The sequence below is a fragment of the Vicugna pacos genome, unplaced genomic scaffold (assembly GCF_048564905.1).
Source record: "Vicugna pacos unplaced genomic scaffold, VicPac4 scaffold_19, whole genome shotgun sequence".
In the NCBI taxonomy this organism is placed as follows: Eukaryota; Metazoa; Chordata; class Mammalia; order Artiodactyla; family Camelidae; genus Vicugna; species Vicugna pacos.
The window spans coordinates 59,393,857-59,409,364 of record NW_027328740.1 but is presented as its reverse complement, the minus strand read 5'-3'; the positions used below and the strand labels follow the sequence as shown (position 1 = coordinate 59,409,364).

Genomic DNA, 15,508 nt, shown 5'->3' with positions numbered 1-15,508 from the left:
GCAAAGCAGTGAGAATTTCTCTCTTATTTTATAATTTAAGTGAAATCGAACATTTACTACTATTTAATGAAGAATTTGGTAGGTCTTTGATCCCAGTTCCTGAACAACCCCTAAAGGCTTTAAATTTTCCAAGTAGGAGTGCCTTTGCAATTCATGGTGGACCCTTGGATGGCTTGTGTCCATGAGACGACTCAGGATGGGGACTGGCCTGTCAGAGACACCAACCATGTGATTAGAGGAGTGGGGCTTTGAGCTTTGTGACAAGTGAGTGACCACCAGGAGATGAAGGGGCTCAGCGTTTTGGGCTAAGGAAAGTTTTGACTTACAATTAGGGTTTGGGTTAGCCATGTTGGTAGTGACCCAATAAATTATGTCTTTTTAATAAAGCCTCCAGTAAAAACTTGGGGGCAACAAAGCTCAGAGCTCCTGTGTGCTTCCTGGTTGGTAATACTCTTGGAGGACTGTCACACTCAGATGCTGTGAGGGCAACCCTGAGCTCTTCCCACTGGAGTGCTCTCCACAACAGCTCACCTGAGGAGATCTAAGGGCTGCTTCTTGTCTGTGCTTCGAGGAGGAGCCCATTCCCTGTACAGAAGGCCCTGTTCGCTGGGGCAGCTGAGGTCCTCTGACATAGGCTGAAGTTGCACTGGGAAGCAGAAGCAAACAGGTGAGCATCACTGTCACCACGTGTTCACGTGTTCTGTTGATAAAATGTGGTGCTAACACTTCGTGGTCATTTGTAAATAAGGGGCCCTCACTTGCCAGAAGGGATGGAGGTACCATATAATTTTTCATAATTCTCACCCAGGATTAATACTAACCCCCTGAGGGTCATTTGTAAACGTGGGTGGAAAGGAATGCTTGGATGTCACAGTCCTAGGACCACCGTGGGTACCTGGTGAGAGCCTTGCAGATGCTTAATGTCCTACAACCGAGCCAGTCTTCCACAGCAAAAAATTTAGGCCAACCAAGTGCCCAAACTGCTGCAGTGGAGGGACACCTGATGGTTCAGCCCCCTCCTTGGACACCCAGAGGAACCTGGACTCTGGCAGGTTGGGGGCAGGGTCAATTCTAAAACCCAGGCTTTTTGTCCCCACAATTCAGTAGTTATTCGGTGACAGCGCATGGAATATAAACAACAAAGAAACTTGACATGATGTTATATAATTAGCTTACTCAAGAACCAAAATTTAAATCCAGTCATTCTCCTTCCCACCTGACCTACTTTCCTTTCTCCTGTACTACCACCAGATTATTACCCACCCAGCCTTAACATGGGTCCTGACTCCACTTATCTCCCTCCCAAACACCACATGAGATGATTCCTCAGCCTGGATGTGGGACCAGCAATTACAAGAGGCTTTAGTGGAAAAGAACTGGTTGTGCGCAGCTTCCAACTAAACACTGTAGAATCCTGGTGTCCCACATTAGTAATCATGACAGCTGTTTGCAAGTGTCCCCAAAATTCATTTCAGACTCTCACTGCTAATATTGCTGGGACATAAATATGAATCATATGGACTGCTGGGCTGGACTGCTATGCTGGGTCTCTGATCCAGGAAACTCAGTGTTTGCTCCCTGCACCCAGCTCCCTGTTCTGTTCGTGCATGTGCATCAAGCAGCAGTTTAGTGTCTATTTTAATATCTTAAACAGTACATTTCAGTATTGTCTTCATCCACAAATATGTGTACCACACAGTAGTAATGATCAATCTCATTCTTTGCTTTCTTTGGTCTTAGAGAGTCAGATAAATGGATAGCAAAGATAGCAAAGTCATAGAACGCTATAATATAGTATTTCCTTTATTTCAATGAAAGGATTTATTTAAAGAGCTTAGATAGAACATCCTTGCATCTATGGCATCATTAAGCGTCTGAAGCTGTTACATTTTAAAAACTTCATTTCAAGCGAGATGTTATCAGTTAGAGAAAGCACTCCTGAATTTGAGGGGTCGCTGTCATCTCACACAGAGTCCCTAAAAAATGTCAGCACTCTGCAGTATTGCCGTCATGACAAGAACCCAGACAGATGAAATTTGGAAAAACTTGTGGCTTTCTAGTGCACAGACAGAAAATGGTATTTCAGAGGGAAAAGCCTGAATTACAGAAAATGATAAATGAAATGGTCTAACATGCATTTCCCTTACAAAGAACTAATACTTCTTTGGTCGATAATAACATCTGTCAGTAATTATGAAAAAAGCTGACAGATGCATAGTACTTAATATTAGCCAGGACTGTTCTAACATTGACATAGATTCATTAATCTCCATAGCAGCTCTACGAGGTGGGTGCTAAAATTATCCCCATTTTATTGGTGAGGAACTTGAGAGACACAGAGGCTAAGTGACATTTACAAGGTCGACAGCGAGAAACCAGCACATGTATTCCAGCATGAGTCTACGCTCTTGGCCTCTTCTCTTTTTTTTCTTTTTTGGTGGTGGGGAGATAATAAGGTAATTCTGGTGGGGCATGGGGAGGTAATTAGGGTTATTTGTCTATTTTAGAGGAGGTGTTGGGGGCTGAACCCAGGACCTTATGCTTGCTAAGCATGCACCCCATCACTTGAGCTGTACCCTTCCCTCTCGAGTCTATGCTCTTAGCTGCTAATCCTCACTGTCCCACATGGTAACTCTGGGGGGACTACAGTTCATTCATTCACTCGTTAAACTCAGCCTTCCCGGTGCCTTGGATTCAGCAGTGAACAAGGCAACATGGTGCCTGCCTTAAATGAGCTTGTCGCCTCCTGATATATTATCTTCATTTTACCCAGGAACAAACAAGGTCCAGAAGATTAGCCTTTTCCTGTTAACACCGGAGGAGATATGTGGTGCTTTATTTCATTTTTGCCATTTGACTTACACCATGGGGAGGGAAAGCTGCCTTGCAGATCCTGGAGCTCACAAGCCTGTTAATCCTGAATTTTTTTTAACACTGTCCCTTACTTGATACTTGATCTGAGAAAGGATGAAGTAAACCTAAAAAGATTCTAAGAGAGCGTGTGGTTTACACAGGGTAACTAACCAGACACTGTTTACTATCCTAACAGGAATCTCTAGGCATATTTCTTTTCTTTCTCTTTTTTCCTTTTTATGGGCAGCTTTTAAAAACCAAACCAAACCAACCAAACCAAATCACTGATAATTCAACAGCAGGTTCTAAATCATCCCCAAGACAGCAGCTAAACTCGGTTTAGACTTACAATGCGGCCTCTGGTGGTGGGATTGAAGAATATATCTCTATCCTGAATATAAAAGTCATTCACGCAGCTCTTCTCAAATAGGGCAATGAAAAATTCTTGCTTCGGCTTGATGATACTTTGATCCACTTGGAGGACTTTCATAAAACAGCTGAAATTACCAAAGGCTGAGGACCGGGTTTTCAGATCATTGGGCTTCAGAGGCAATATTATGTGCAGTATCTCAGCGTATGTACAGAGCACCTCCCACAGGGTGTATACTTTTGCAAATAGAAGCTTGTCACCCAAAACCTATATTGGGAGAATGAAAACACAAACCAGGAAACTATTTTCACATTTTTAGTACACAGATTTTTCTTACATTGCTGGTAGTTAAAGCACTTGTGTAAACACACACACATATGACACTGGTAAAGGTGAAGATATAATAAAAATTGATTTGCAAACTATCATATATTTTTGCCTTAAAGATAATTTCTTTGTTGAAATTACTGAAAAGTTATTTAAAATCCTTACAGTTCATTCATAAAATAACCAATGTTTTAGATGAAAAAAGCAAACTTGTTAATTTTTAGTCCAAATTAGTAACTAAAAATAGAAACACCAAAATATTCTTTGCAGTGGCATTGCAATGACAATTTTATAAATTTCTGAAACCTAGGACTATTTACATATCTGTTCAATATAGTGTTAAACAGTCATTAAAAGGGATTTAAAAGAATTATATTTATTGATATGGAATATATAATAAAAGGAGAAAGCAAAAAATGTGAAATAATAATTTTCCTTTTTGGAAGGGAAAAATATCTTCATTTGAACAAAAAAATGTTTAGAAGGATTTTAAGATTCTTAATGTATAATTAAGGTACAGATGATTTTTAATTCCACTGTTCTTTCATTTTCAATTTTGGGGGGTAAGTTTTATAATAAAAAAAATCTTTAAAACAGTTCTTACATAAATACATTAATAGATATATTTATGACTACATTCTCTGGCTATTAAAAAAGATCTCCTAGCTGTGGATCTGAAACATACATTCCATAATGCAGATTCTGACTGACTCGCCTCCCAGCCCACAGCGAAGGCACGGCTAGTGTGACATGTTTCAAATATCATTCCAGGTAATATGCAGGCTCCCAGCCAGTGGCTGCAAGGGGACTGACACTGATCTGGTTGCTCCCAGCTGTAGACCAACACAGATGAAGTTAGATTCACAGGCTCATGTTTCCTCTGTCAAAAGAAATCAGAAAATGTTAGGCTTTTACTTTCACCAAGGGAACAAGAAGTTGTTTGATTATTTTTATGGAAAAAAAAAACAACAAACCAATTTGAACCTGTTGAAAAGACATTTGCTCAAAATAGTACAGTAGCAATGATGGTGCTCTGGCTGGCAGGGACTTACTGGATTCCTGTGAGTGCTGGACTCCTCACATGGAATTCCCTTGGCACTCCAGAAGGCCTGTGGTTGTCCCCATGGGTTTGTGGCCATATGTGGCACAAAAAAGCCTCTGGCTTTGCCACAATTTCAATGCCTTTTTTGGCTTATGAAAGGTTTTGCACTCAAATGGAGTATTCTTGAGTCCAGTCACTGATGTCATTCACCAGAGTTATACTCCAGATCTGACATTCTAGACTCTTAAATTCTTGCAGACATTCAAATGGTTCAGGTTTGGATGTGTATTCACCTCTGGAGGCCTGGACCATATTCGCTAAAGCCACCCGATCAAGTTCAGCAAAATGCAAAGAAATTTTTCTCTCTGCAAGACTGAAATGTCTGTGAAGGTATAAAAACTTCTGCATCTACAAAAATAGGGAACCAACTTATCAATAACATATCTATCCATAATGAATGGACATTTAAAAAATTACTGTATTTACTTCTATCAAATTCTATCTGGCTTTTGCCAAATTGTGTCCTAAACTGTAAGGAAAGTATATAAATGTAGTGAATTTTTGAACTTTTAAGAGAAAAAGGAACCCTCCTACTCGGTTGGTGGGAATGTAAATTGTGCAGCCACTTTGGAGGACAGTATAGAGGTTCCATAAAAAACTGAAAATAGACTTCCGTGTGATCCAGCAGTCCCATTCATGGGCATATGTCTGGAGAAAAATATAATTCAAAAAGACACATACACCCCAATGTTCACAGCAGCACTATTTACAATAGCCAAAACACTGAAACAAACCAAGTGTTCACTGAAACAACACAAGTGTTCACTGACAGATGACTGGATAAAGAAATTGTGGTATATTATATATATATGTATATATACATATATATACACATACATATACACACATGAACACACACACACAATGGAATACTGATCAGCCATAAAAAATAAAATAATACCATTTGCAATAACATGGATGGACCTACAGGGTATTATGCTAAGTGAAATAAGTCAGAGAAAGAAAAACAAATATTCTATATATTAACTTATATATATATATATAAAATAGAACAAATTAATTACTATAATAAAACAGAAATAGACTCACAGGTATATAGAACAGACTGGTGGTTACAAATGGGGAGAAGGAGGAGAGGGGAGGCAGGAAGGGGGTAGGGGATTGAGAGGAAAAAATTACTATGTATAAAATGGATAGCTTACAGTGCTGTATCATACAGCACAGGGAAATATAGCCATTATTTTATGGTGACTTTAAATGGAATATAATTTATAAAAATGTTGAGCCTCTTTGTTAGACACCTGAAAATAATATGATGTAAATCAACTACTCAATTACAAAATGTTTAATAAAAGTTTTCTTTTCATATTATTTGCAATAAGTTGGAAGCCAGAACTGTCAATAGAAATATAGTGCAAGTCACAATTTTCCAGTAATACCATTTAGAAAATAAAAAGGAACAAGTGAAATTAATTCCAGTAATAATTATATTTATCCCAAAATATCCAATATACAATCATTTCAAAAGTGTGACTGACACTTTTAAAACTTATTAATAAATATTTTACATTAGTTTTGTTGTACGAAGTCTTGAAGATCTATTATGTATTTTCCACTTATAGAACATCTCAATTCAAAATAGCCACATGTGGCTAGTGGCTACCATACTAGACAGAGCAGATTACACCATTCACACTTCTGATAAATTACCTTCTGTTACTTATTTTAAAAACTTGCAGAAAAGGCTTTAGATATTCCCTACATCAAACAAAACAACCTTGACGGGTTGGAAGTATCTTCATTATAAAGTGAAAAATAAAGGTAAGAGAGCCATGTTTACATGTATGTTAATGTAACAATAACTTCTTAAATCATTCAGGACTTTACAATCTTTCTTCATATGCCAAGGATTCACTGTCACTGCACAATATTTTTCACTGTTATTATCTTTGGAATTGACAGGCTTCTGATGATCCTGCTTTGTGCATCTGTACATAAAAGAAAACAACAAAACAGAGAAAAAGACCTTGTTAAAGATAGTTTGGGGGGAGGGTATAGCTTAAGTGAAAGATCATATTCTTAGCATGCACAAGGGCCTGGGTACAATCCCCAGTACTTCTTCTAAAAATAAAATAAATAAAAACCTAATTACCACCCCCCTGCAAAAAATTAATTAATTACTTTAATTAAAAGTTAAAAAAAGATAATTTAGTGCAGGCTTATCAGGCTACAAGAGCTACAGTGAATGCCCCCCCATTAATTTAGAAGAAGTCTCACAGTATTTCCCAACATAAAGGCTAAAATATAATTGAGAACAGTTTCTGATGGTCAGCATGATTTTAACAAAAAAGTAGATAGTTACTTCCCTGGTGTCAAAGCTCTGTCAGAGATGGGCACAGAAAATTTAGTAGAAATGATTTTGCATATACCTTTGAAAGAAATGCTAAGAAATGATCTTTTCTGTTGGAAATTAGCCTGCTTTTACATTCTGCAGTAGGCATACATGTTTACAAACCAGGCAGGAACTGGATCATATTTTACACATAATTTAGAAACTGATTTGAATTTTGCTCTCTGTCTGCAAGGCTATTTCTTAGGTAATTACATAAGCTGGCAACTATACTAAATTTTGTTTCCCTGTTTGCTTAATCCTCACAACAACTCTGTAAGCTGCTATTATTACCCCCATATAACAGATAAAGAGCTTGAGGCAGAAAATAATCTGGGTAACTTGGTAAATGGTGGAGCTGAGTATGACTGCAGCCAGTCTGACACTCAAGTCCATTCTTCCCACCGATGTCTGATACTGCTACCTACATTCAGCAATGACCGCTGATTTCATATTTAAGTATGTCATTTCTAAAAGTGCAAAGATATATTAGTACTGCTGTGTAAATTATTCTTTTGAGATGTGATTGCCAAAAAAAAACATAAAATCACGGTTCCACTGAGGGAAGGGCAAACTGCATATAGACGGACACAAGGGGACTTTGTGAGGACACAGTTGCACAACTCTAGAAATAGCTAAAATGGCTGACTTATACAATTATAATGTGTGAATTTTATGGCCTGTAAATTACACCCTAATACAGCTATTAAATTAAGAAACTTGATACCAAATTAAGACTAAAACACATATATATATATATCACACAAAGAACAACAGGCAAATATCATTATTTACTGCACCATTCTTTCATGCAGCTTCCTTTCCTCACTCGTTCCTGAAAGGATGACTCATTTTTAAAATAGTCTTTTAATTTATTTAGCAAATAATTTTTGACAGCCTACTATGTACCCAGGACTAATCTAGGCACTTGGAATAGATCAATAAACAAAACAAAATTCCTGTCCTCACGGAGCTTGGTTGGAGTCTAGCTGGAGTGGGGGGTGGAGATGACAATTCACTCAACAGAGCAGCAGAGGAGGTGGCATGATAGGAAAGAGGAACCATGGAAAAATCAAAAAAGGGCAAGGTAAAGAGAGTTTAGGGTATGGGATGATGGTGATGTTGTATTAAATACCAGAGCAGGCCACACTGAGGACTGAGGTTAGAAATAAGACTAGGAGGTGACAAGTCCCAGGTGGATGGAATAACCATCACCAAGGGCAGCGTGCACCTCGCATGTTCCAGAATGGGGGCACGGCTGGAGCTGTGGAGAAGGGTCAGTGCAGATCCTGTACGGCCTTGGAGGACGTTGTAAGGACTGTGGCTTTTACCCGTAGTGAAATGGGGAGGCACTGCAGAAGGAGGACACAATCTAACTTAGGTTTTCAAGGCTCACTTGACTGCCGGGTGAGAATAGGCAAAACGGGTCAGAGATGAAAGGAGGGAAGCCTCTGAGAAGGGCTGTGCAGGAGGAGAGGACAGTGGCTCAGGGCAGGGAAGCAGCATTGGAGGCAGGAGCCATGGTGAGAAGTGGCTGTGCTCCGGATAAGTTTTAAAGTCAGTGTTAAACCAGGTCTATTGACAGAATTCATGTGGTATGTCAGTGAAAGTCAGAATAACTCCAAGTTTTTTGACCCAAGCAGCTGGAAGGATTAAGTTTCCACTAACTGAATGGGGGAGGTTGCAGAAAGGACCAGTTTGGGGGGTAGGAGGACCAAGAGCTCAGTTTTTACACATGTTGGTTTTAAGATATCAGAGTTCCAAATGAAGATGGCAAATTAGCAGAAGATTGTAAGAGTTCAGAGTTGGAGAGAAAAAGTCTAGCGGGAGACAGAAATGTGGGAATCATGGGTCACACAGGTGGTAGAGGAAGACATGAAACCCAGGTACTCAAACATTAAGATAACCTGGCATTAACCATAGAAGTTTTCCTTGAGGGCCTGCCTACTAGGTGTGGATATCAGTCCTATTTCCCGACCACTCGAGTTTTAAAAAGGAACTTACAAATGAATTCGTGCAAGACACTTCCTCCAGGGGTTGGGTCCAGAGCAGGTGTGGGAGAATGGGATGGTGCACGCTACTCCCTAAGGCAGAATGTGTGTGTGTGTGTGTGTGTACGCATGTGAGTGTGCACAGGGGGATGAGACACACCTGGCTTAAGAAAAAGAGCTAGAAAGTCTAGAAGCCGAAAGATGAAAGAACATCCAGATCTGGTAGAGGGAACAGGGGAAACACTGTGTACTGTAAGACATATCCCCATACTGCCATTTCCCACCATCCTTTCATCAGGAACACAGTTGGAAAGGGGGAATTATGTAGATACGTGTGATGTACACAATCTTTCTGACTATGTAACACTGACTATCTACATATGTAGCAAGTTAATGATATTTATATCTGCTTCAAGTTTAATAACATGTTCACAACAGAGAGAAAATAAAATATTGATGACTGGTAGAAGCATCATAGAAGGCCTTTCAATGCTCAGAATGGAAGCAAAAGCAGCTTCAACCCACAAAGAATGTCATTAAGGGTCAAGAATGTTTACATTTTCTTAAGAAATTGAGAGTTACAAATTCCTGCTTTAAAGAATTAACTTTAATACAGATACCATACTATAAGCAACGTCTATACTGGAGCTTTCATAAAGCTATTTTTAGTTCCTGTTTGTTCTGATGTACTCCAGACACTCTGCAATGAAATCCTTCTTTTCAAAGGCTTAAAGGAATAAAAAAAGAAATAACACTGCATTCTTTTAAGTGTTCCCTGTACTGAAAGTCACTTGCAAATGCAACACCCTGCCACAGGTCAACATTTTTAACAATAAAGTACTTTGCGCAGTTTTTCAATTTCTATGTGTCTTTGTGTCAGTCTCTCACTCAGAAGCAGAATGGAGTATCAGAAAATGATACATTATGTCTAAAACTACAGATGTAGGAGATGAACGTCCACCAGGAAACAGCTAAGTGTGAGGGCAAGGTTTACCTTTTAAGTTACCGTAAGTGCAGTTACACCTGCTCCCTGCTTCCCCTGTGAAGAGCTAGTCTTTTCCAGAAAAGCTCTCATTCTGAGAACTGTCTTCTTTAAAATATTCGGAGATTCTCTTTTAAGGCTCTTTCACTTTTAAGTCTTTCCCCAACTCTACATTCTATAACAAGTGTTAAAATTATCCAATAGCCTATTGTTACAGAACATGCTCTACAAAAGCTGAGGTTTCCCAGGGTTTGGATCCCAGAACTCTGCTACCAGATAATCCTAAAGCCTTCCTTCCATAATTGACTCTTCTGCCAATTCCCAGCTGCGGGCAAATTCGGCTTCTCAGACCAGGTAACTTAATAATTCTGCCTTCAAACACTCTACTGTCAGTAAAGGAACTCTCAGACAGGAAGCACACAATGCCCCTAGTGAGGGTTGCCTCCTTCAAACAATCAAGATGCCATCACCAAGCAAATAATTAAACCTACTGCAAAACTTCTGAAGACAATTACAAACAATATAGTTTGTATAGTTGCATACTATTTGCTCTGGAATAGTCATTTCCAATGGAGGGAACAAAGGACCTCATGACCCAAGCAATTTTTTTAAACTGCACGAAACCATCCCTCATCACGTGAGGATTCAGGCAAGCCCATCTTACAGGCCTAGGAGTAACAGAATGACAGCACCTCTAGGAGTAGGATGAAAAGCAGCGAGGTAGACTTCTAGTGAAAGAGGGTGATGTAATAGGCCCCATTGCCCACTTACCTCCCACCACAGGACAATCATCTTATATCGAGAACAAACACTTTGGGAAACAGAGGTTGTTTATGTTTTTATGGTTTTCTGGTGGAAATAATGCCCTGAGTCATGTGAAGTTGTGGCTGCAAAATTGAACAGGGGACCAGATATTTTCACATTCAGGACACAAATAGCCCCCGGGTAGCCATCATATCTGCTCTCCCCTTTGCCTGTTCATTCCAAAAGCTGCAGGACTCTCCTGCTTGCAATGGCACCCACCACTTCTCACAAATTCTTGACAAGTTCACGTCAGCAGCTGGTGGTGTCAAAGTCACCATTTGTACTGCTCTGAAGTACCTCCATTACTTTATATCCCTTCTATTTTCTCTGTTGTCTTCCTAGCTACACTTGCATTCACAAGTTGGTTACCGCACTAACATTGCCTCTGTAATCAGTCCAGGACATAGGAAGTAGAGATTCAAGTGTAACCAGTAACAGAACACTTGTCATGCCACTCTAGTTTCCCAACAAAATACTCTGGCATCCCTCATCTCACCCAAAGAACCACCGCATGACTTAGAGGTTGTAAATGTAGAGGGCTTTCTCTACTGGGAAACACTGTGGCTTGTGGTAGAGTTGCGATTTCAGTTTTTGCAATTAGTTACAGGCAAAAAGACATGGTCCGCAAATTTTCTTCAAGCGTTTGGAATTTAAACTTTTATTAGATACAGAGCCGGCGGACTAACCGTAATCCATGAACATATGGTCATATTATCAAATAATGTTCATGTCTGCCTTACAGATATGTAAGAACTTGAATTACACTTGCATCCTGTAGGCCTTTGGAATTGGATGTGAAGCATCCTGTGAGTCAAAAACCTCCTATCCAGTTACAGAACACCTTAAAGACAACATCACATTAATGCCACTGAATACATTAGTATAGCCCATGTATGGTTAAGTTACATCTCCGACTTCTCAGAGTTGGAAACGAGATGTCTAGAAAAGCTGGAAAAGGCCAATTACCAAAACAGCTCAAAAGTTAAAGCAGACTCTTGCACCTCCCAGAGCGGAGGGCGGAGGGGGCATTGCCCACCACTCTGTCCTCCCCCAGGACGTGGCATGTGGGGAAGCAGGCAAGAGTGGGTGGCTGGGACTCGGAGGTGGAGAGGTGATGAAAACAAGAGTGGAACTGCTCTGATCCTAGAACAACAGAGCTGTAAAAAACTCGGCTTCAGTTCAACACGCTCCCTCTCCCACATTCCCTCCCACCTACATGACAAAAAGAACAAGTCAGGCACTTTCTGCCCATGACGGTGACTACTAGCAGGAAAGGGACCAGGATAAAAACATGTCATATAAAAGATCTGTCTGATTTTAAAGACAGTGTTATAAACAGTGAACATCACTGTCAGAGTGGGGCACGTGAGACGCTCAAATAGGGAGGAGGAGGTTGAGGATCCCTTTCCAGCACTTCCATGTCTTTTATCACTCCTATTTCTGACCTTTCCTTTGCCACTTTTTGTAGCACTTCTATCAATGGCAGGTAAAGGTGCAGCAATGTGACTTGGCCGTTTGGCCGATGGGGCTACATTTCCCAGCACTGGAATGAAAAGGCACTGGAAAAGGATCAGCTGGAAGATGTGAACTGCGGTCCTGGCCTGTGCCAAACACTAACCAGGTGACCCTGGGTTAGGCTCTTAGTCTCTCTGGGCTTCCGCTGTTTACTTATAATCGAAGGTTTTGTCCTTGCACAAATATATCCAATATGAAATGTAACGTAAAAGTCAAACATAATGACATCTCACCTGCTTGCCTCAGGGAACTGTACAAGCATTGAACACTATGTGAATGTAAACACAGAGTTAAGAAAACTGTTGTGGTAAAGCGCTAAACTAAACATGGAGATAAAATTTAATGGATATTCTTGGCTTTTTTTTTTTTAATTGCAACACTGAATTAATAGCTATTAGCTATAATCCACATCACCACCCCTGCGAATAAATAAAGTAGGTAAGCACTGCCTGGATGCCTGCTATTGCCCAATGCTAAGCAGGGTGAGGGGTATAAAGGAGGCTGAACAAGGGAGTCTTCTCCAGTTACCAGCTAAGTGAGGAGACACATTGGAAATCACCCGGGAATGTTACCAAGTCAGTACTCAAAGTCAAGAATACAGGCTACCGATCATAAACAGTGCAGGAATACAAAGAGCAGCTAGAAGTATTTAGAGTAAATAGGGAAGACTCTGTGAAGGAAATGGGACTCCAACTAGTTCTCAGGGTAATTCTAAGCTGTTTTAACTGAGGACTGGATAGGAAAAGGCTGGTGACTCCTGGTTTTTAATAGGACACAGGTTATCCTAGGAGGCTAAGTTACAAAATGATTGGAAAACATAAGGTAAGTCCAAAATGATGAAGGGTCAAGACTACCTGGCTCAGATCTGGTTGTGGTAAGTCTTTGACTTGACTCTAGATGTTGGAGCGTCAAAACTGTAGGTTGACTGAAAGGGGGGGAAGAGAATATCCAAGAACTCAGCAGAAGGAATAATTCATGTATCAGGGATGAAAGCTATTCATCAGAGTATCAGGAATCAGAATAGACACTTGAAACCAAAAACATACAGTTCCAGAAGCCGACAATATGTGGAGGGTGGTGAGAGGAAGATAAATCAAAGACCATTCCAAGCCTTTGGGTATTTAAGACCAGAAGAATGATTATCCCACTGAATAAGTGAAGACGCTGCAAGAAAAAAGATTATGAAATCAGCTTTAGACATGATGAATCTGACATATGAGCTAAGAGTAGGAATTATCTAAGAAGCTCAAAATTCAAATCTGAAGCACAGATCTAGAGTACAGGCTTAAGATACAGATGGACAAGACATGATAAAATTCATAAAAGAAAACATAGGCAAAACATTTTCTGAGATAAATCTTAGCAACGTTCTCCTAGGGCAATCTACCCAGGCAATGGAAATAAGAGAAAAAAATAAACAATAGGGACGTAATTAAACTCATAAATTTCTTCACAGCAAAGGCAACCATAAATAAAACAAAAGGAAACAATAACCTACGAATGGGAGAAAATATTTGCAAATGATACGAGTAACAAAGCCTTAATTTTCAGAATATATAAACAGCTCATACAACTTAATAACAAAAAAACAAACAACTGAATCCAAAAATAGGCAGAAGACATAAACAAGCATTTCTCCAATGAAGACAGAAATGGCCAATAGGCACATGAAAAAATGCTCGGTATCACTAATAAACAGAGAAATTGAAATCAAAACTACAATGAAGTATCAGCTCACATCATTCAGAATGGCCATCACTCAGAAATTCATGAATGATAAATACTAGAGAGGCTGCAGAAGGAAGGGTACCCTCTTACACTGCTGGTGGGAATCCAGTTTGGTGTAGTCATTATGGAAAGCATGGAAATCCCTCAAAAAACAAAAAGTAGGCTTGCCCTATGACCCAGCAATCCCACATCTTTGTATATAACTGGAAAGAACTCCAATGTGAAAAGATACCTGCACACCAGTATTCATAGCACCAATGTATACAATAGCCAAGAAATGGAGGCAAGCTAAATGTAGCAACAGATGACTGGATAAAGAAGTTGTGGCAAATTTATACACTGGAATACTACTCCACCATGAATAGGACAAAATAAAACCATTTGCAGCAACATGGATGGAGCTAGAAATCGTCATTCTTAGTGAAAGCAGCCAGAAACAGAAAACTACCAAATGATACCACTCATATGTGCAATGTAAAAAAAGAGAGAAAAAGACACTGTGAATCCATCTACAAAACAGAAACAGACTTGCAGACTTAGTAAACAATCTTAAGGTTACAGGGGAAAGGGGATAGGAAGGGATAAATTTGGGAGTTTGAGATTTACAAATGCTAGCCACTACATATAGAAAGAGATTTTAAATAAAGTTTCTTCTGTATAGCAAAGAAATCTATGTTCATTATCCAGCAATAACCTATAATGAGAAAGCCGATACAGCCTCCAACTGAGGAAGCAAGAGAAGAAAGGAGAGTTAGTTATGCTGGGCTAGAGCCCACTTCTAAAATCCTTGTCAGCCACTGAGGCTGCCCCAAGTACACTGAGCCCTCCTCCCACGGACAGGCTGACATGACATGCGTCCTGCAAACCTGGGGCAGCAGAGGCCGTCCCCAGGTCTGGCCCTGGGGGAGATGGGAGCAAGTCCACTTGCTCCCCTTGGGGCAGCACCCCTCCCCGCAGCCCCCGCCACCTGACTGCACCGCGCCTGCCTCTCAGGAACCCACTGACTTGAAAACAAGTGATCCACGAACCTGGGGCAGCGGCAGGGAGATGGGCAGCGAACTTGCAAGCTGGTGGACTTGCCCCCATCTCCCCCACGGCCTGTCCAGGGCTCGGCCTCTGCTGCTCCAGGCACGGTCCGCAGGTCAGCCTGCTCCCGGGAGGAGGGCGCGGTGTGGTCGAAGGCAGTGGCGGGTTATGGAGTGTGCCCATGGGAGCCCATGGATTTGCTTCAAACTCCCCAGCGCATGGCCTGAGCTTGGCTTCTGCTGCTCCAGATTCGTGGAACTCAGGTTACAGGTAGCCTGCTCCTGGAAGGCGGGTGCTGTGCTGTCAGGGAAAGGCGGCAGCTGCGATGGCGGGATTGGGGCTGCCCTGTGAGAGCGCGGGGGTTGCGACCATTTCCCGCTGCTGCTGCAGCCATCCCAGCACACTGACCTCACCGCCCCCACCTCCCAGGAGCAGACTGACCTGTAACCTGACTCCCACG

At 40.8% G+C, this 15,508-nt stretch overlaps 1 protein-coding gene across 1 annotated transcript in view; it reads right to left on the bottom strand.

The window, feature by feature from the left end:
• Nucleotides 1–15,212, bottom strand: part of LOC140692971 (uncharacterized) — a 59,743-nt gene extending 44,531 nt beyond the window's left edge. Inside the window, exons 1-4 of the mRNA XM_072957160.1 lie at nt 15,051–15,212; nt 6,454–6,601; nt 4,236–4,430; nt 3,203–3,490 (exon numbers count right to left, since the gene is read on the bottom strand). Coding sequence (XP_072813261.1) covers nt 3,203–3,490; nt 4,236–4,430; nt 6,454–6,513 — 543 coding nt within the window. The 5' untranslated portion in view covers nt 6,514–6,601; nt 15,051–15,212. The remainder of the gene's footprint in view (nt 1–3,202; nt 3,491–4,235; nt 4,431–6,453; nt 6,602–15,050) is intronic.
• Nucleotides 15,213–15,508: the final 296 nt, after the last annotated feature.